At 39.1% G+C, this 22,049-nt stretch overlaps 1 protein-coding gene across 1 annotated transcript in view; it reads left to right on the forward strand.

Moving 5' to 3' along the window:
- cntn3a.2 (contactin 3a, tandem duplicate 2) overlaps positions 1–22,049 on the forward strand; it is a 236,234-nt gene that overhangs the window by 100,544 nt on the left and 113,641 nt on the right. Inside the window, exons 10-12 of the mRNA XM_061903869.1 lie at positions 7,988–8,117; positions 18,356–18,506; positions 18,769–18,896. Coding sequence (XP_061759853.1) covers positions 7,988–8,117; positions 18,356–18,506; positions 18,769–18,896 — 409 coding nt within the window. The remainder of the gene's footprint in view (positions 1–7,987; positions 8,118–18,355; positions 18,507–18,768; positions 18,897–22,049) is intronic.

Consider the following 22,049-nt stretch of genomic DNA (forward strand, 5'->3'; position numbering starts at 1 on the left):
GCACAATCGGTGGCTGACTAAATACTTTTTTTGCCCCACTGTATATATATTTGTCAAGTGGGAAGGTTGCTTCTTTCTGTATCTGTGAAGGTTATCACAGGAAACACAAAGGAATTTAAAGAACACAATCACTGGCACTATTGGCAAAAACACATTTTGGAATTGAACCATATAAACAGCTTTCAAAAGAAGGTACACTCCATCATGCTTCACCGCACTGAACCCCCTCTGTTCCTGAAGTCTTCTGATACCTGCCGAGACTTTAACAATAAACTCACCTTTGATCAGCACACCACGGACATTCAAAAAATAAGTCAACAAAGACTTGTCAGCCGTCTGTAAACTTAAAGGACTATACGTTGCACCTCAGCTCCTGTTATTACTGTACCAGAGCATTGTTTAACCCATCATCTGTACTGTGTAACGCATTACAAACATCCATCCATTTCTACCGCTTGTCCCGTTCGAGGTCAAGGGGGGGCTGGAGCCTATCTCAACTGCATTTGAACGTTAGGCGGCGTACACCCTGGACAAGTCGCCATGTCATCGCAGGGCCAACACAGATAGACAGACAACATTCACAATCACATTCACACACTAGGGCCAATTTAGTGTTGCCAATCAACCTATCCCCAGGTGCATGTCTTTGGCGGTGAGAGGATAGCCTCTAAAATCAGTGGCCTACCCACACCCAACATCTCAGATCCAAACCAGAGGTCCATCATTCGACTGGCAAACACAATAGTCCAGGATATGACCAACCCACTATACCAATACATCATCCCACTACCATCAGGGTGCAGGTACAAAACTATCAAATTCCGGAGGGCCCGCCTCGGGGAAAAAAGCCTTACCCCCTGCAGCTATTGCTGCCCTAAACAGCAGACCCGGCCGACCTGTCTGACGAGCCTGTAAATGTGTTGGTCATGTATGATGTTTTTTTGTTATTTTTGTTCATGATGTGTAATGTTTACCGTATTTTTGGGATTATAAATCGCTCCAGAGTATACGTCGCACCGGCCGAAAATGCATGATAAAGAAGGATAAAAACATATACATGTCGCACTGGAGTGTAGGTCGCAATTTTGAAGGAAATGTATTTGATAAAATCCAACACCAAGAATAGACATTTGAAATGTGACGATCGGTCACTTCTTTTCTGTTTGTTAACTTGTTTTTGTATTCACTTCCTATCAGTGCTCTTATTTTGGTTTCCACTTCCTGCTTGTTCCGTTGAGCACTGTTTTTGTTCACACACCTGCTGTTGATTGGCAGCTGGTCCACACCTGCTGCTGATCAACATGTATGCTATTTATGCCTTGTCTCGAGCACTCCTCAGTGATCGATGATAATTCCATGTCTGGAACTTTTAAGATAGACTGCTTTATTTTCTGTTGTTTCATGAGATTAAAGACTCATCATACCTGCACTCCGCTCTCCTGGTTCTTGCATTCTGGGATCACACAACGGCAGTCATGCGAGTTCCCAACAGGATAGGCAATTTAAAATAAATAAAGAATAGTGAACAACAGGCTGAATAAGTGTACTTTATATGACGTATAAATAACCAACGAAGAAGCTGCCTGGTATGTTAACGTAACATATTATGGTAAGAGTCATTCAAATAACTATAACATACAGAACATGCTATACGTTTACCAAACAATCTGTCACTTTTACTCGCTAAATCTGATGAAATCTTTTTCCTCAATGTCGCTTCTAAATAACTTTGCCAACTCCAAAGGTATGCGCCGCTTCCTCTTGTCGTTTTCTGCTGCATATTTCACTACGTCCAGCTCGTAATCTGCAGTACATGATTTCCTTTCCGGTCCCATTTTTGTTCAGCCCTTCTCAGTTACCGCCAACGTTGAAATGATCAATTTTAATAGCTATGGCAGTAGTATATAGCATATAGCAGTTAGCATCCCATGACCCACAATGCACTTCTGCCATGACCCTCCCCCACCAAATTATTATTGGTTGACGTGTGTGTGACGATTGCTGACATTTTTTTGTTTTTTCCGCAAATGAGATAAATAATATTATTTGGTATTTTACGGTAATGTGTTAATAATTTCACATATAAGTCGCTCCGGAGTATATGTTGCGTGAAAAAAACTGCAACTTATAGCCCGAAACATACAGTACTATGAATTGATTAACGTGGACCCCGACTTAAACAAGTTGAAAAACTTATTCGGGTGTTATCATTTAGTGGTCAATTGTACGGAATATGTACTGTACTGTGCAATCTACTGATAAAAGTCTCAATCAATCAATCAGTCTATTGTTTCAATGTGCGGCAGTGAAAATGAATTTGTTAAGATCCGTACTCGAATCTTCTCATATTATTGTTTATTATTTCCATTGTTGTATCACTCCGTCATTCTACCTCTTATTTTCCAGTTTTTTCCGTCACCATGGTCACTCATTAGTTCACCTGCTACTCACAATCCCGCAAACACGCTACAAATAATCACTTTCCCTTTATAAGCCTTCCTCTTTTCATTCTTCTGCATGGGACTCTAATTTGTTCATACACAACGGTACGTCTGCTTTGCGCTTTTGCTTACATGCAATTTCTGTATTATTCTTGCAAGCTCTCACACTGCGCAATTTTATTCATTCTTAGCTCTCATGCTAAATGTTTTTTTTTCCCTTTGTGTGCCTATGTGCCAGTTTAGTTTACTATTTGTTTATCCTAGCTTTCATGCTAGCGTCTTTTATTTGCCTTTTCTTAGCTCCAGTATTTTTGTTCTCTAGCACCTTTTGTTAAATAAATCATTAGTTCATACCTTTTGCTGTGTTGTAATTTGACGCATCCTCGAAGGAACAATTCGGCATCACAATGCCGAACAGGCGTAACAGAATTTTCCCAACAGGGACCAATAGATCTAAATTTAAATCTAACATACAGTATATAGCCCAGTGTTTTTCAACCTTTTTTGAGCCAAGGCATATTTTTTTCATTGAAAAAAAATCCGGAAGCACACCACCAGCAGTAATCATTAAGAAATGAAACTCAGTAGACAATAAAAAGTTGTTGTCGCAATTGTTGGATATGACTTTAAACCATAACCAACCATGGATCACTATAGCTCTTGTCTCAAAGTAGGTGTACTGTCACAACCTGCCACATCACGCCTTGACTTATTTTGAGTTTTTTGGTTGTGCTCCCGTGCATAGTGTTTTATTTCTTGTCCTGTGCTCCTATTTTGGTGGCTTTTCCTGTTTTTTTTGGTATTTTCCTGTTGCAGTTTCATGTCTTCCTTAGAGCGCTATTCCCCACACATGCTTTGCTTTAGGAATCAAGAATATTTAAGTTGTTGCTATCTTTTTTTGTGTGGAGATTGTTGTTTGTTGTACGGATGTACTTTGTCTGCTCCACACGCTGTAAGTCTTTGCTGTCGTCCAGCATTCTGTTTTTGTTTACTTTGTTCAGTTTTACTTTCGTTCTGCATAGCCATCCTAACTTTTAATGCCTTTTCTTAGGGTCATTCACCTTTTTTTTTTTTGGTTTAATCATTAGTCACCTTTTGACCTTCACGCTGCCTCCCGCTGTCGTCTGCATATTGTTTTCACGACAAACCATGCTCGTCTCACACGACCTGTTCCGGACATCTACAAAGCAATTAGCTACCGGCTTCCACCTACTGATATTGAGAAGAATAACATGGTTACTCTGTCGAGCTCTCGACAGCACCGACACTCAACAACGGCACATTATTTGGGGATCATAATTACTGGTTTGCAAAAAATATTTTTAACTCAAATAGGTGAAACTACATGATCTCCCACGGCACACCAGACTGTATCTCACATCACAGTGGTTGAAAAACACTGCTTTAACCCATGGCAAAAAGCTACAGCTCCAAATGCTCTTTCATCCCCTGCACCACTTCACCGCACAATTCCATAAAGTACAGGTAGCCTATAAAGCGCACATATCCCCACAGTTCCCTTTTAACTCTTCCTTTCCTCATAAATCTGCTGTTCACAACCTTCTCTATAACCCTAGTAAAGCATTTATTCAGTTTTGGCACCCTGTACAAACGTATAGTTATGTCTCAGTTTAAGTTTAAAATGTTTTGTTGGTAAGTTGCTTGTTTTATCATGGAAATAATACAGTTTATACAACAATACAATAGGTTTGCATGCATTATGACACGTACACCCTTTATAGTGCACGCAAAGCTGATCTACTAAGCTTCTGTGCAGAGGATTGCGTCTTTAAATGAGCAAAATAGCGAGCGCAATCTATCTAGCGTGTCTGACTTCATATATATGCAGAATATATACTATATATTAGAATGGCCACGATACTAGGAGGAGGAAATTCAAATATAGCCCTTGCGATGTGATTTATCAAGACTAAAACTGTCCTGCAGCCGCTGTTTTGCATCTATATTTAGCACGTTTGAAACGGACTTCCAAATTGGCACAGTTATGCACAAATGGCGGTGAGAAAAAAGGCGATCGCGCTGGACAAAGAGTCTCCCATTCTACATGTGTTTCAACATATGTGGACTGTCATAAATACAAAACATAAAAAACATATCCTCTACTCACAAATGACAATTTATAATGGGATAGCTGCTGGATGACTGAAGGGGCTAAAGTAATTCAAATGCTGCCTGTTAGTGTCCGCTGGCATTTTTTAAATTGTGTTTTTTTTCTTCGTTTATGTGATATGTTACTAATATATCTTCTTGTGCCTGGATCATTCCAGCGCAGCCTTGTGGTTATCTTCCATCCATCCATTTTCTACCGCTTATTCCCATTTTTGGGGTCGCGGGGGCACTGGCGCCTATCTCAGCAACAATCGGGCGGAAGACGGTGTACACCGTGGACAAGTCGCCACCTCATCACAGGTGGTTATCTTCAGCACGCTAAAAAGTGCCATGCAGGACTTCTTCTAAAAAGCCCAGAAAAAGTTGTACAAGTTTTATCTGTCTGATGTATGTTTTAAAACATAGCAAATCACTAAGAGCACACACAATTTTAGTTGCACATGCTATATTGAGCAAATTATTTGAAATGTTATATATAAGGCCCTGGGAGTGTATTTTCCCACATGCTTAACAACATTTGAATGAAGTTTATTGTTGTTTTTCATTGTTTGCTTATAATATACCCAATATCTTACAAAAGTGAGTACACCCCGACATTTGTATTAAAGTGTTTATTGTCAAGGGAAAACACGCTAGAAAAATAACTTGGAAATACTTTAGAGTAGTCAGCGTAGCTTTACAGCAGTTTACATTTATTATCCACTCAAAATGTCTCAATGAACCATAGCTCCCAGATGCCGGCAGCACTCATGACGCCCCAAACCATGATACTATAACCACTATGCCCGACAGGAAGCAAGACGATCATCTTGGTACTCATTGTGTTGGCAGCTAATTTGAAAATTATGGCAAAACTGCCAAAGCTTCAAAATGTCAGATAACTTTTTTCATGAGTCCCTTAATGAACCGCAGTTCCTTAGTGCCGGCAGAACTCATACAACCACTGTGCTTGGTTGTAGGAAATACTTAATTATATTGGTATGCACTTGTGTTGACAGCTTTTTAGACAATTACTGTATGCTGAATCATTTTCAGAAGGAAGTAAATGTGTATTTGTATAAGCTTTATCCAAGTCTAATTTCTACGGTATTATCCCTTAATATGTTTATTATGACAAGCCACAAACCAGTGATGTGCATCGAGGTTCATAGTTGGGTTTTTTAAACTTTAACATATTGTATCACATTTTAAATATAAAAACATTTTGAAAATAATTCACCTCAGGTAAAAGTAAAGATTACATCTACTCCCTATTCCAATTCATTGTATTTTTTATTAAGTTTTGCATGATAAGTCAATGTGCCTATTATTCTCTAGGAAGCTATGTTACTTTGTTTGAAAAAGACCTCCTTATTTCCTTTTCGTTTTAAAAGTTTTTCTTTGCAATGACAAGCACGTGCTAGCTCACGTACGCCCCTGCATCCTTATGGTGGGGAAGAGAAATAGCGGGCCTGGACTCGGGACATTTGTACAATTTATTGTCCTATTCAGAAAGACAAATAATGACACGCTTACTTAAAAAGTGATACACATCCTGTAGAAAGTCATTGTGTAAAACAAATGTTTTTGACAAAACATTTTGACACTGAGATGGCAGGCTCACGTGTGTACTAAGCAGAAAGAAGACACTCGCTGCAGCCACATCTCCAGTTAATGTCATGTATTTGATCTAAATACAAAGTAGGGTTGTATGGTATACCGGTATTAAAATAGTACTGCGATACTAATGAATCATATTCTGTACTATGCCGCCTCTGAAAAGTAACGGTCAAAATGTAAATAAACACCATTGGTGGATCTACACCTAACATCCACTGTAATAATACCAAGTACAATAGCGTATTTAGTCGATACTGCTACGATTATTACATCGATAATTTTTTGGCATCACGTCTTCCTTTGTTGTTTTTTTCAAATGTATATTATGTTTATAAACTCAGGAAAGATGGAACTACTTGGTATTGGATTGGTACCCAAATTTGTGGTATCATCCAAAACTAATGTAAAGTATACAAACAACAGAAGAATACGTGATTATTACATTTTAACATAAGTGTAGATAGAAGGTGTTAAAAGAGAAAGTAAGCGGATATTAACAGTAAATGAACAAGTACATTAATAATCAATTTTTACAGTTTGTCCCTCTTAATGTTGACAGAATAATAGAATGATAAATGACACAATATGTTACGACATACGTCAGCAGCTAAATTAGAAGCCTTTGTTTGTTTACTGGGCTTCACGGTGGCAGAGGGGTTAGTGCGTCTGCCTCACAATACGAAGGTCCTGAGTAGTCCAGGGTTTAATCCCAGGCTCGGGATCTTTCTGTGTGGAGTTTGCATGTCCTCCTCGTGAATGCGTGGGTTCCCTCCGGGTACTCTGGCTTCCTCTCACCTCCAAAGACATCCACCTGGGGATAGGTTGATTGGCAACACTAAATTGGCCCTAGTGTGTGAATGTGAGTGTGAATGTTGTCTGTCTGTCTGTGTTGGCCCTGCGATGAGGTGGCGACTTATCCAGGGTGTACACTGCCTTCCACCCGATTGTAGCTAAGATAGGCGCCAGTGACCCCCGCGACCCCAAAGGGAATGAGCGGTAGAAAAATGGATGGATGGATGGATGGATGTTTGTTTACTTACTACAAAAATACAAGTTGTCTTGTATGTTCATTATTTTATGTAAGGACAAACTTGCAATAAGAAGTATATGTTTAATGTACCTAAGATTTTTTTGTTAAAATAAAGCCAACAAAGACATTTTTTTTGTGGTCCCCTTTATTTACAAAAGTACCAAAAAGTATTGAAATAATTTAATATTGGTATCTGGACAACACAAGTAATTTAGTTATTTTAAGAACATGTTAAAAAATTAATTGATTTACGTGGACTCCGACTTAAACAATTTGAAAAACTTATTGGGGTGTTACCATTTAGTGGTCAATTGTACGGAATATGTACTGTACTGTGCAATCTACTAATAATCAATCAATTAATCAATGACTGGTTTCATACGTAAAGTACATTTATAACACAGTTCAACAATATTTATATATCTAATACAAATGTTTGTATTTATCATGATAAGTCTTACCTGACTGCATGCCCCAGCCACAAACTCACTATAGCTGCTATCTGTGCATTTAAGTGAGTGGAGCTGCTGGAAGCAGGACCAACCCAGCAGACTATAAATCTCGGTTTACATGATAGCGAGACGTATCTTGGAACTATTTGGCAGACGCAAATGTGATTTCTAGCCATATTGATTCATTCGTGATTTGTAAATCCGGATTTGATCTATGCCCATTGGTTATGGCGCCTTCCCAATCCAATGCTTATTAAGCTTGGCCAGACTCTGCTGAGCAAAGCAAAGGCTATCTTAAGTCTCAAGCAGTAATTGCTTTCTTTCATCCCTCACAGGATAGGATCCTCGTGAAGGACGGAGCTGTGTCAGTGTCTGTGTTGACACTTGCCGATGCCGGGATGTACCAGTGTGTGGCTGAGAACGAGCACAGCATTATATATTTTGCTGCTGAACTAATGGTTTTAGGTAGGTGGCATTTATCTCTCCCTTAAATCATCAAATCATTGTTGCTCCACAATTTTAAAGGTCATTTTAGTGACATTCTGAAAGGTTGTCTGGCTTAACGGATAATGGGGTCAGTGAGGATGTTTTGTGGAGGTCAAACACATTTAAAATGTATCTTTTCATGTATACCTGCCGAGTGGGAGCAGAATTGCTGCTTGTATTTATTTATATTAGGGCTGTCAAAATGAACGAGTTAACTTATGATTATTCACAATTGTCGCATTATTCATGTACTCAGTTCGATTAATCATGCAATCTATTTTCCCCTTTCCGCCATAGATCAATCGAGATCAATGGATATGTGAGTGAGCAGACTATTGACTAGGGTTGTACGGTATACCCGTATTAGTATAGTACCGCGATACTAATGAATCATTTTCGGTACTATTCCACCTCTGAAACGGACCGGTCTCGCACCCTCCCGTACCCCCGCATCAAAGTCACGTCGTGACATTGCTGGTTTTACGAGCAGAGGAGCATGTTCGGCCGCATTTTGGCTTAAAAACTAACGATAAAAATAAAATTATAACACTGAATCACCCTCAGGAAGAGGTGCTCTAAGACATGGCTAGCTAGCTAGCGGTTAAAGTCCAGCCCCAGTCGGCTGTGTTTTAGCGACCTCTAAATCACTAATCCCGGTCTCCATGGCGAAAAATAAAGTAAGTTTCTTACAAGTATCATCCCTGCCAGACGAGGAATAGCTAAACATGCTTCACTACACACCGTAGCTCACCGGCTTCAAAATGTAAACAAACGCCATTTGTGGATCTACACTTGACATCCACTGTAATGATACCAAGTACAGTACCGTATGTATACGATACTACAATGATTATGTCGATATTTTTTGGCATCATGGCATATTCTTTTGATTTTTAAAATGTATATTATGTTTATAAACTCAGGAAATATGACCCTGGACACATGAGGACTTTGAATATAACCAATGAATGATCCAAAATGTATGGTATCATCCAAAAGTAATGTAAATCATCCACACAACAGAAGAATAAGTGATTATTATATTTTAACAGAATTGTATATAGAACATGTTAAAATAGAAAGTAAGCAGATATTAACAGTAAATGATCAAGTAGATTAATAAATAATTTTCTACCGATTGTCCTTAATGTTGACAAAATAATACAAGGATAAATGTTACAATATGTTACTGCATACGTCAGCAGACTAATTAGTAGCCTTTTTTTTTTTTTTTTACTTACTACCAAAAATACAAGTTGTCTAGTATGTTCACTATTTTATTTAAAGACTTAACTGCAATAAGAAACATATGTTTAATGTGCCCATTTTTTTTTTTGTTAAAATAAAGGCAATATTGCAATTTTTTTTTGTGGTCCCCTTTATTTAGAAAAGTACCAAAAAGTATCAAAACTACACCACTACCCTTCACAGGTGTGCTTGCTGGCAAATTTCATACAGCCTGAAAGAACTTCAGAAGAAGTGTTTCCAAGGGTTGTGTAAATAAATGGCGTGCATTCCAGTAAAATGTTTAAATACATTCCTGCATTACATTCTGACAAAAAAATTGCATTTGTGTACCGAATTTGGGGTCTTTTCATAATCTCATTTCAACTGTGTAAACAAGTAATCGCCTGTGATTAATTAATGTGATTATTCTAAATGGAAAAAAAATCCTCATTTGACAGCCGTGATTTATAAACATTAGGTCTGTCAGAAATAAAGGGTTAACTCATGTGATGCTTCTTTACCTTGACTGTGGATAGTTTAGCTGAAAGGCGGCGCGTGTTGTTATATGGTCAGTGATCAGGTCAATGCATGCGTCAGTGCAAAGATGAGTGAAGAGACTCCGACTGTCGTGCTTGCTGGTAAATATCACTTCAAAATACACCCAAAGAGAGACTTTAGATACTGCTGTTTTCAGCAAATTAATGACAAGTAAATCACAAATCACAATTTAAATACAATATTTAAAAACTTTTCCTGTTTTTTTCTGACAGCAAAATTGCATTTGTGTCCAAATGCTTTGTTCTGTTATGGAGGAAGGAGAAGGCACAGACAGAAAGGATGTCGTTTAAGCTTTATTTATTAATGTACGTATAAATAATGTGTATAAATAAGAAATAATTATATTTATAAACAAGGGGAATTTAAGTGTGACGGATCCAAAAGTGTATCGTGTGCGAATATGTTTGCGAATTAACAGTAGTGCGTTACCCGTAGTGTTGAGCGAGAAAGTGGAAGTCCAGCAGGGGAAAGACAGGCTCGAAGGTCCGTGAGACAAGCAGGTAGTCGGGGCAATAACGAGGCGTCAGAGTCCGTGTCAAGGCGGGAGGTCGAGATCCAAGATGCAGCCAGGGAACCGAAGGGAACACGGGGAAACGAGACACACAACTCGTGACGTGGAATTGAAGACAAGCTGCAGAGTGGCAACAAGGAGGACATGAGAAAATGAACACGATGGTTGAGAAAACACAGAGAGCAAAGAGTGCGCATAGAGTTTGACGTGTCGGCTTACTCTACTGAACGGGAAACTACGTTCTGGCCCGGGATAGCAGGTTGTGCTGGTTTATGAAGGCAGGTCTCATCATCAGATTCAGGTGTGTTGATTGCCGGTGATTGATTGCAGCTGCTTGCTGCAGCCAGACTGGCGCGCTCCTGGAGGTGCGCCCAACGCAGCGTACACATGAATGTGCACTGACGTGCGCCTGGGCTGTCACATGGACTTTTTTAACGTTAGTTGAAATTATGCAAGCATGTAATTTACTGTGGCTAATCCCAATTAATCATCATGCAAAAGTGTGATTAATCTTATTAAAAATAAAATTTGATCAGCACTAATAATACTGCATCTTAAGTATAGTGTATATTTAAATATAATATATATAAATAATATATATATATATATATATATATATATATATATATATACATATATATATATATATATATACATACATATATATATATATATATGTATATATATACATATATATATATATATATATATACATATATATATATATATATATAATATATATATATAATATATATAAAAATATATAAGTATATATTTTTAATTTTCCTGAAGGAACTCTTCTGAAGGAATCAATAAAGTACTATCTATCTATCTAGTGTCATGATCCCACATGACATTTTAGACTATGTATTTTCTTGTCTTCTTATTTTTGTTTTAATTCCTCCTTGTTGTTCTACACATTCACTTACTGTTGAGTTTCCTGCCAGTGCTGGATAGGTGATTTTTTTCACTGTGCATGTGTTCTCTGCTGCCGCCACGTGCCATGCACTAGCCTCTGCCGTTGTTTGGTTCTCTTCGTAAATAAATAAATCATTTGAGCTGCATGCCGACTTCTGTCTCTTGGTCCTGGGGTCACGCCACCAGCTGACATGCGCCGCTGGAACATGTGGAAGTGTAACGAAAAGTCTAGTTTGTATTCCCCCATAAAAGACGTCGCCTTAACAAAACCTAAAACCTTTTTTTTTTTAACTAAATATATTTCTTAATTTTGTTTATGACTGCCGGACTATTACTGTAATATCAATACGTTAAAATAATACAACATAATTAAACACTCACTCGATTTTTTAATTGTTTATTTTTTTATATTAATCAATCCAACTAAACAATACACAATAATACCATAACGATACAATTCCTAAACCCAACTTGGAAGAGCAGCATTCAGAATAGTAATCAACAGAGCAATTGAGAGTCAAACAAAAATGAATAATATCAACAACAGTATCAATATTATTATGAATTCCACTATAGCAGTGATTACAAATCCCTCATTGACATTATCATCACAGCCATTTAAAAAGTATATATATCAATCAATCAATCAATCAATGTTTACTTATATAGCCCTAAATCACTAGTGTCTCAAAGGGCTGCACAAACCACCACGACATCCTCGGTAGGCCCACATAAGGGCAAGGAAAACTCACACCCAGTGGGACATCGGTGACAATAATGATCCAGTGGGACGTCTGTGACAATAATGATTATGAGAACCTTAGAGAGGAGGAAAGCAATGGATGTCGAGCGGGTCTAACATGATACTGTGAAAGTTCAATCCACAATGGATCCAACACAGTCGCGAGAGTCCAGTCCAAAGCGGGTCCAACTCAGCAGCGAGAGTCCCGTTCACAGCGGAGCCAGCAGGAAACCATCCCAAGCGGAGGCGGATCAGCAGCGCAGAGATGTCGAGGCGGATCAGCAGCGCAGAGATGTCCCCAGCCGATACACAGGCAAGCAGTACATGGCCACCGGATCGGACCGGACCCCCTCCACAGGGGAGAGTGGGACATAGAAGAAAAAGAAAAGAAACAGCAGATCAACTGGTCTAAAAAGGGAGTCTATTTAAAGGCTACAGTATACAAATGAGTTTTAAGGTGAGACTTAAATGCTTCTACTGAGGTGGCATCTCGAACTGTTACCGGGAGGGCATTCCAGAGTACTGGAGCCCGAACGGAAAACGCTCTATAGCCCGCAGACTTTTTTTGGGCTTTGGGAATCACTAACAAGCCGGAATCCTTTGAACGCAGATTTCTTGCCGGGACATATGGTACAATACAATCGGCAAGATAGGATGGAGCTAGACCGTGTAGTATTTTATACGTAAGTAGTAAAACCTTAAAGTCACATCTTAAGTGCACAGGAAGCCAGTGCAGGTGAGCCAGTACAGGCGTAATGTGATCAAACTTTCTTGTTCTTGTCAAAAGTCTAGCAGCCGCATTTTGTACCAACTGTAATCTTTTAATGCTAGACATGGGGAGACCCGAAAATAATACGTTACAGTAGTCGAGGCGAGACGTAACAAACGCATGGATAATGATCTCAGCGTCCTTAGTGGACAGAATGGAGCGAATTTTAGCGATATTACGGAGATGAAAGAAGGCCGTTTTAGTAACGCTTTTAATGTGTGCCTCAAAGGAGAGAGTTGGGTCGAAGATAATACCCAGATTCTTTACCGTGTCGCCTTGTTTAATTGTTTGGTTGTCAAATGTTAGAGTTGTATTATTAAATAGAGTTCGGTGTCTAGCAGGACCGATAATCAGCATTTCCGTTTTTTTGGCATTGAGTTGCAAAAAGTTAGCGGACATCCATTGTTTAATTTCATTAAGACACGCCTCCAGCTGACTACAATCCGGCGTGTTGGTCAGCTTTAGGGGCATGTAGAGTTGGGTGTCATCAGCATAACAGTGAAAGCTAACACCGTATTTGCGTATGATGTCACCTAGCGGCAGCATGTAGATGCTGAAGAGTGCAGGGCCAAGGACCGAACCCTGGGGAACTCCACACGTTACCTTAACGTAGTCCGAGGTCACATTGTTATGGGAGACACACTGCATCCTATCAGTAAGATAAGAGTTAAACCAAGACAGGGCTAAGTCTGACATACCAATTCGTGTTTTGATACGTTCTAATAAAATATTATGATCGACGGTATCGAAAGCAGCGCTAAGATCGAGGAGCAGCAACATAGATGACGCATCAGAATCCATCGTTAGCAATAGATCATTAGTCATTTTTGCGAGGGCTGTCTCCGTCGAGTGATTTGCCCTGAAACCGGATTGAAAGGTTTCACATAGATTGTTAGACGCTAAGTGTTCATTTAACTGCTCCGCAACAATTTTTTCGAGGATTTTTGAAATAAAGGGAAGGTGAGACACCGGTCGGTAGTTTACCATGAGGTCAGGATCGAGGTTAGGTCTTTTAAGAAGAGGATGAATAACCGCTTTTTTGAATGCTAGGGGAACAGTGCCCGAGGAAAGTGATAAGTTTATAATATTTAGCACTGATGGACCTAATAATACAAAGAGCTCCTTGATCAGTTTCCCAGGAAGAGGGTCAAGTAAACATGTTGTTTGTTTTATTCCATTTACACGTTGTAACAATTCCTCTAATGTTATTTCCTCAAAACGAGAGAAACTATTTTGGAGGGCAGTATCCGCCGTATATACAATCGTGTCAGTGTTAATAGAACCCCGTTGTAGCTGGGACGCATTGTCTTTAATCTCCTTTCTAATGACTTCAATTTTCTTACTAAAGAATTGCATAAAGTCATCAGCTGAGTGGGTGGAGCTACTGGAAGGAGTCCCTTGTTGGGTAAGCGATGCTACCGTACTAAACAAAAATTTAGGATCGTTTTTATTACGGTGGATGAGATTTGAGTAATAATTAGCTTTAGCTAAGGTAAGCATGCGTTTATAAGTTATTAAACCATCACTAAATGCTTGATGGTGCACCTCAAGTTTAGTCGTGCGCCATTTGCGTTCCAGCTTTCTGCATAATAATTTCTGAGCTCTAGTTTCTTCTGTAAACCACGGGGTGCGCTTTTTTGGAGCCTTTTTTAACTTTAGCGGTGCTATGTTATCAATGGTTTCGCGCAGGGCGTCGTTAAAGTTGTTAGTGAGGTTATCAATAGAGCCCACATACTTTGGGAATGGTGCCATTACCGAGGGCAGTAGGTCAGCAAGAGTTGTCGTTGTGGCCGTATTAATGTTGCGGCTGCTATAGCAGTTATTATTATTATTAGTTTGACGAACATGCGTCTGAACCTCGAATTTTATAAGGTAATGATCGGACAATACTTTAGTATACGGGAGTATCGTAACTTTGGAAGCGGTGATACCCCTGACAAGCACTAGGTCTATCGTATTACCGTTGCGATGCGTGGGTTCATTTATTATTTGTGTGAGACCACAGCTATCAATTATAGTCTGGAGCGCTACGCACGGTGGGTCCGATGGGGTATTCATATGGATATTAAAGTCCCCCATTATGATTATATTATCGGCGTGTGTCACTAGATCAGCAACGAACTCTGAGAATTCATTGATAAAGTCCGAACAGGGCCCTGGGGGGCGGTAGATAACAGCCAGGTGTAGAGGCAGCGGTGTGACAGACCTCATAGTAAGCACCTCAAACGATTTATATTTATTATTTATGTTAGGACTAAGGTTAAAGTTTTCGTTGTATATTAGTGCGACCGCCCCACCCATTTTAAGCGGACGGGCAATATGCGCATGTGTAAAGTTAGGAGGACATGCCTCATTTAGCGCAAAAAAGTCGTTTGGTTTAAGCCAGGTTTCACTGAGACCGATGACGTTAAGATTGTTGTCTCTGATAATATCATTAACTAACAACGTTTTGGGAGACAATGATCTTATGTTTAAAAAACCTATATTATAGGTAGTGGGCTGTTTTAGGGAATTTTTGATCAAATTATCCGTAGTAGCAATATTAATAATGTTGTGTTTATTATGCCCAGTGCATTCAGTATAATTACGACCATATCTAGGAATTGATACGACGGGAATGTTCCGATTGTTTGTTTGTTGCTTTGATAAACTGCACGCATCATGGTTAGCCACCTCAGTAACGGGGATTTTCCGATTGTTTGTTTGTTGCTTTGATAAACTGCACGCATCATAGTTAGCCACCTCAGTAAAACACATGTCCAACTCTGAAACACTCAAAGCAGAAAAAACTTGTTCTAATTTAACTGACTCCTTACCCAGACCAGTAGTCTCGCATTTTCCATCTAAATCCGTCTTCGGGATGGAGGAAAGTGGTGTTCTGTGGGGATTAGCCTTCTGCTTTGTTTTTAGCCCCGCTCGACATCCGCGTTTCCGATCACACCGCTGGCGTCTGCTCCGTAGACGGCCCCCGCTGCTACTAGACTCCCCTGCTTCACAGGCCGCTGGACGTAGCCGCCGACGAATCCCCATGCTAGTTAGCATGTTTAGCACGCCCGCGTCTATCAGTCCAAAACGGCCCAATATGTCCATATCCAGAAGTGTCTGGCGGTCGTACGTGATCACGGAGTGACCACGATGCGAGCCAGCCATGAAGTGTGCAGAACTGTCCGGCATTTCCGCCAAATGTTCCATCTTTAGCAAGAGCACCGCAGTGTCGCAGCCCGTCCGGGCGCCGCCATCTTGCCAATATATAAATATTTAAAAAATGAACAATAGTGTCACTGGGGGTGCAGATAACTGACAATATGACCTGGTTCCTACACACCGGAGCTCTTGTAAAAAGAGCTCAGCAGCGCATACCAGGATAGGTACCACCCCAAGGACTGTTTTCATTGCTGGACTCTAGAAAGAGGTTCCGCAGCCTCCGTAGCAGAACCTCCAGGTTCTTTAACAGCTTCTTCCCTCAGGCTGTAAGAGTCTTGAACGCACCATTATAATTCCCTCAATTCCCCCCAAAAATGGATTAACTCGCTGGAATATACAGACAACATCCATAAACCTGGATGCATATGCAAAAGTGCAAAATATTTATCCATACAGTAATCTATTTATTTATATCTGCACCTTATTGCTCTTTTATCCTACACTACAGCGAGCTAATGCAACAAAATGTTGTTGTTATCTGTACTGTAAAGTTAACATTTTAATGACAATAAAAAGGAATTTTAAGTCTAACAATGGCTTACACTTGCATCACGTCTCTTAAGCTTGACAACACATTGTCCCAATATTTTCCACAAAGATAAAATAAGTCGTATTTTAAAATAATATGACATAATTAAACACTCACTCGATTTCAATGATGAATGAGGTTGTCTTCTGTATTTTTTTCTGCACCCATCCTTTGTTTTTGGTTGGCATACAGATTTTGCTATGCATCACTATACCACCAAAGTTGGTATTTTTTAAGTTACTGGACTGGGCTACAGTTTCTGAAGATTCGACCTCTCATCTTTTTGTGCAACCTTTAAAACTAATTTCTAATACAATAACGACGTTGGCGTGTTGTATTTTGAAGTACCTCTACATCAGGGGTGTCAAACTCAAATACAGAGTGGGCCAAAATGTAAAACTGAACAAAGCCGCGGGCCAAGATTGAACAAATTAACCTTTTAATAGGGACCCAAACAAGTTTTGCATTGAATATTGAACAAGCAAGGCTTATATACATTTATAATGACATGTAAACTCGAGTTTTAAATGATAATATTAATAATAATAATAATAAAAATATCAATGGCATATCAAATAAAATGTAAATAAAAATGGAATGCCTCTTTTCTATGTGCAGCCTTCTGAGGTAAATATCAAAATAAACTTTGTCCACAGGCTAATAATTAATTTCAAAATAAAATAATAATGAATGAATGAAACATTCAAGCCTTGAAGTAGCAAGAGAAAGTGTATAAATAAAACGTTAATTATTGTTCAGTTTGCTACACTGATTTGCTTTAACACTGAATATGGAACAAGCAACGCTTATATAACTTAATAGTGCAAAATCAACTTTCAAAAAACAATCGAAAAAACATCAATGGCATATTAAACACATTTTAAATAAAACATTGAATGCCTCTTTTCTATTTGCAGCCTTCTGAGGTAAATATCAAAATTAACTTTTTTCACGGGCTAATAAATTTGAAAATAAAATAATGAATAAATCAACCATTCAGGCCTTTTTACTGCTCAATTTGTGACACACTGATCTAATCTGATGTGCCCTGGCATCTTTTCTTGGATGCTAGTTCATTAATGTTGGGGCTCAGGCTTTGAGCTGAGGCAACCAGAGGTAGGCAGGGTTTGGTGGTAGCGGGTGGGTGTATATTGTAGCGTCCCGGAAGAGTTAGTGCTGCAAGGGGTTCTGGGTATTTGTTCTGTTGTCTTTATGTTGAGTTACGCTGGGGATGTGTTTTTCCTTCTTGTTTGGTGTGGGTTCACAGTGTGGCACATATTTGTAACAATGGTAAAGTTGTTTATACGGCCACCCTCAGTGTGACCTGTATGGCTGTTGACCAAGAATGCCTTGCATTCACTTGTGTGTGTGTTAAAAAAACACATTTATTGTGTGACTAGGCCAGCACGCTGTTTTATGTCTGAAAAGTGGACGTCAAATGTGCGCCCCCAATATTATTGTCCGGGTGGAAATTGGGAGAAATTCAGGAACATAGTTACCCCCTGGAGATTTTCAGGAGGACCACTGAAATCTGGAAGTCTTCCGGAAAAATCGGGAGGGTTGGCAAGTATGAGTATTAGCGGTGAATGCGGCTGTATAATACAGGCGGGCCAGCTCTAATGTTGATTTGATAATGCCTCAAGGGCCAAATGGCCCGCCGGCCAGAGTTTGACACCAATGCGCTACATGATTGATTTGACGCAGGCTGTTTTTGATGTTGGCAGTCCTATTTTAAAGTCTGCTTACTGTTTCCCACCAGCCTCTCCCCCAGACTTCACAGGAAACGTCCTCAGAGCTTTGCTTAAAGCCAAGGCAGGAAGTACTGTGACTTTGGAATGTAAACCCCAAGCCTATCCCATGGCCAGCATTTTATGGAAGAAAGGAAACCTTCCTATTCTCACCAACAACAGGTAAAGCACCGGGGAGTGCAAGAAGTACTGATTCAGTGTTTAGATCAATGTTTCGAAAGACCCGTCTTTAAAGACTCAATCAATGTCCCTGTTGCAACATAAACACCCAATAAAGCTTATCTGTGCATACATGATGTGCTCATTGAACGGGCTCAGACCCTGGACTCCAATCCAGACCAATAACTAAATGTCATGATAATATCACCTGGCATTAATTGATGTTGGCTCAGGAACTGCTGTGTGTGTCGCTGCACTCTTATAGGATCACCCTTTCGCCAGATGGAACACTGAGACTTGCCAATGTGAGCAAATCCGACGCAGGCAGCTACACGTGCTTTGCTCGGAACAGATTTGGCATGTCGAGTACAACTGGAAGGCTACTTGTTACAGGTGAGCTCTCTTTAGACGCTGCATTTTTGTGCATTGCATGGATCACAAATTAATTGTCCCCTACTATATTTTAAAGCTGTTATAACCAAAATATGTGTCTCTCACCCTGTTTATAAGCACCAAGCGCAAAAAAAAATTAATCATCTCCTTCATTTGTTTGCTTTTTTATATAATATATGCTCAAATGATCGCTTTAAAAAAAATTGTATTAAAGAAAAAAATAAAACCTTCTACTTACATGATAAAGCCTCAGACCCGCCTCTATCGTAGTAATACATCGGCATGCTTCAGTATTACCCGAAAAAGCTAGCTACGGAAAGAGAAAAGCTAGCTTCTACGTCAACACGAAACGTCAGTTTGTTATGCACAACACAGTGCGATAGGACACCAATCTGTACTGACTAAAAAACATGAACAATCATTTTACAGTATCTGTAAAGTATTAGCCTACATTTCATGTTTTGTTTGTACACAGTTCGTCACACAGAGTATGCACTATAGTGGTAATAACACGCATGCTGTGTGTATCATGATCAATATTAAAGTGTGACTCACTCGATGGACAGTTGTTTGTTTTTCCGGTTTATTTGGGTGAGCACTCCATTTTTGTCTGGATAACATAGCTCCAAGTTCCACATTTACAGCGGCAAAGACACACTGACCTCACTCTTTTTGATTGATTGATTGAAACTTTTATTAGTAGATTGCACAGTACAGTACACATTCCGTACAATTGACCACTAAATGGTAACACCCGAATAAGTTTTTCAACTTGTTTAAGTTAGGGTCCACGTTAATCAATTCATGGTAATGAATTGGCTTCTGTCTGCTCCAACGTCTCAACCTTGCAAATATAGTTGTCTTCGATGTCTATTACCAAGTCTGCCATACTGGCGTTTGTACCCGGAAACAGGGACACACATCTGTTGCCGGAAGTCGGAAGAGCACTGCCATGGAAAAGTAAATCGATCCACGTAGGAAATCAATGATTCAAATGAGCAAAATACGGTAAACATTGTACATATTACATATTGTTATGAATGTGTCTGTTACTACATTGTATGTAGACTTGCAGTGCATACACAAAACTTGATGGAGGGTTTGGAAGTTGTTTAAGAGGGCTTTCAAGGCTAAAACGGTGACTCACATTGCTGCAATTGGCAAGTGTTTTTTTTATCATCTTTTAAAATCCCCCCAAAAAAGGCAAGAACTGCAATTTTAGGGGAATTGTGCCTATTTTTTACAATCATTATGAGAGACAAGAACACGCATGTTTCTAAATAGTAAATAAATGCTTTAGAAGTCCGCTCTGTTCTGCCTATAAAGCGCTCTGAAATAAAACATCCAAACACCCCCATCAAGGTTTTATATACATGATTTAAGTATATATGTAATGTAGTAACAGGCACATTCATAACAACATGTCATATTTACGTGTTTTGGTCATTTTAAGCATTCGGCGGAGCAATAATTTCAAAAACGCCTAACATTTGCTTTTTTTTTTTTTTTTAAACTACATCACTGATTTTTACTCACTGCAGACTTCATGAGGGGCCAACAAACATAATAAACATCACTTACTGTACAATGTCTGTTGTCATCAGATTATATTTTCATACTTCTAATGTCCAGGTGAGACGGTATTTATGATAAACTTTCGAGCTCCGAGGAGTGAAATCAGCTCACCGCAACCACAGGTGCCAATACAGCATCACAAGTTGTTAGCTACCTCCGAACACGGCGCTGATAAAAATAGTTTTTTTGTGTTAGCGTTTATAATAATAATATCTGTAATACTTGGTTAATATTTAAGTCACGAAATATAAATAGAGTATTGCTGGCACTTTCTGGATGTTATTCGAAAGAGATTTATAGCTGGAATAGAATACCTTCTATTGACTCCAATATAAGCAAACTTTTATTTACGTTTATTTTATGAGTTAAAATGCATAAAAAAGAAATACATTCGTCATCTTGCCCCCTCATGATTGTGAACGATAGGAAAAATGCCTCAAAAGTGCAATTCCCCTTTAACATCAGAACAGTTGCATTCGAAAACATCAGCTCAATGTTCACTCGGAGGCTTTTCAACGTTTGAATTTTTAATATTCTCACCTTGTTCTGTCTTGACCCGTTAACATATTTTCCTAGAAATTCCACATCAAATTCAAAGTTATTGGACTTTTGAAATGTAATGATGCTTCCTCTGGTGGCACAGAGATGACATTTTCCAGAAACCACTTAAGTCTTGCAGCTCTAATGATGTAAAAAATAACTAACAGCTATGGGATGATTGTAAATTGAATCAAAATTTATGAATAATTCAGAGGAATTAAATAACATTGAGCATATATCCAGAGGTAGACAGCGTTCAGTTCCAAGCGTAAAACAAAGCCAACAAACCAACTATCCATGTGGAACTTTGGACATACAAACAGGAACATCCAAAAAGAGAAGGCCTAAATTAGGAAATTCCAATATTGTCTGGAAATGATTTACAGCTGGTCCTTGGCTTATGGACAAGTTCCGTTCCTTGGTCCCAAGTTGAGTTTTAGTGTAATCAGAATCAGTATCAGAAATACTTTATTAATCACTGAGAGGAAATTACAATTTTCATTACAATCAAGATCAGACAAACATTGCAGGGACGATTCTTCTACCTAATCTATCTCTAAAACACCTACTGAGTCATTCACACTCTGCACAGGGCACATGAAGGACTTTCAAAATACAGCAATACAAAGATTAAAGACAATAATTAAATGCAGCAGTAATAGAGAAAATCGTAAGCTACTTTGCTGAGACTTTGATTTACATCCAGCTTTGTCTCTCCCATTCATAAAGGGCTCTAAACCCAACCACCCACATTCTGTCTGAAATAAGAATTATGTGTATGTAAAATCGTTTTCTTGCCTACCTGTGTGGTATCTTCTCTGAGCTTGGGTACTCTACCAGAGGCCCGGGAGCTTGAAGGTTCTGCTCAGGAACTGTGCTGTTCCCAGTATTGCACTCTTCTGGACACAGATGTCATATTTTTTTTCCTGGTATCTGCTGGAACAATTTACACAGCTTGGGGTTTACTGCCAACAATGCCATGATCACTACTACATTTTCTCTAGCTCTTCCTTCAGCCTTCTGTATTTTTTCATGTTC

This window comes from Nerophis ophidion, linkage group LG06 (genome assembly GCF_033978795.1).
Source record: "Nerophis ophidion isolate RoL-2023_Sa linkage group LG06, RoL_Noph_v1.0, whole genome shotgun sequence".
NCBI lineage: Eukaryota > Metazoa > Chordata > Actinopteri > Syngnathiformes > Syngnathidae > Nerophis > Nerophis ophidion.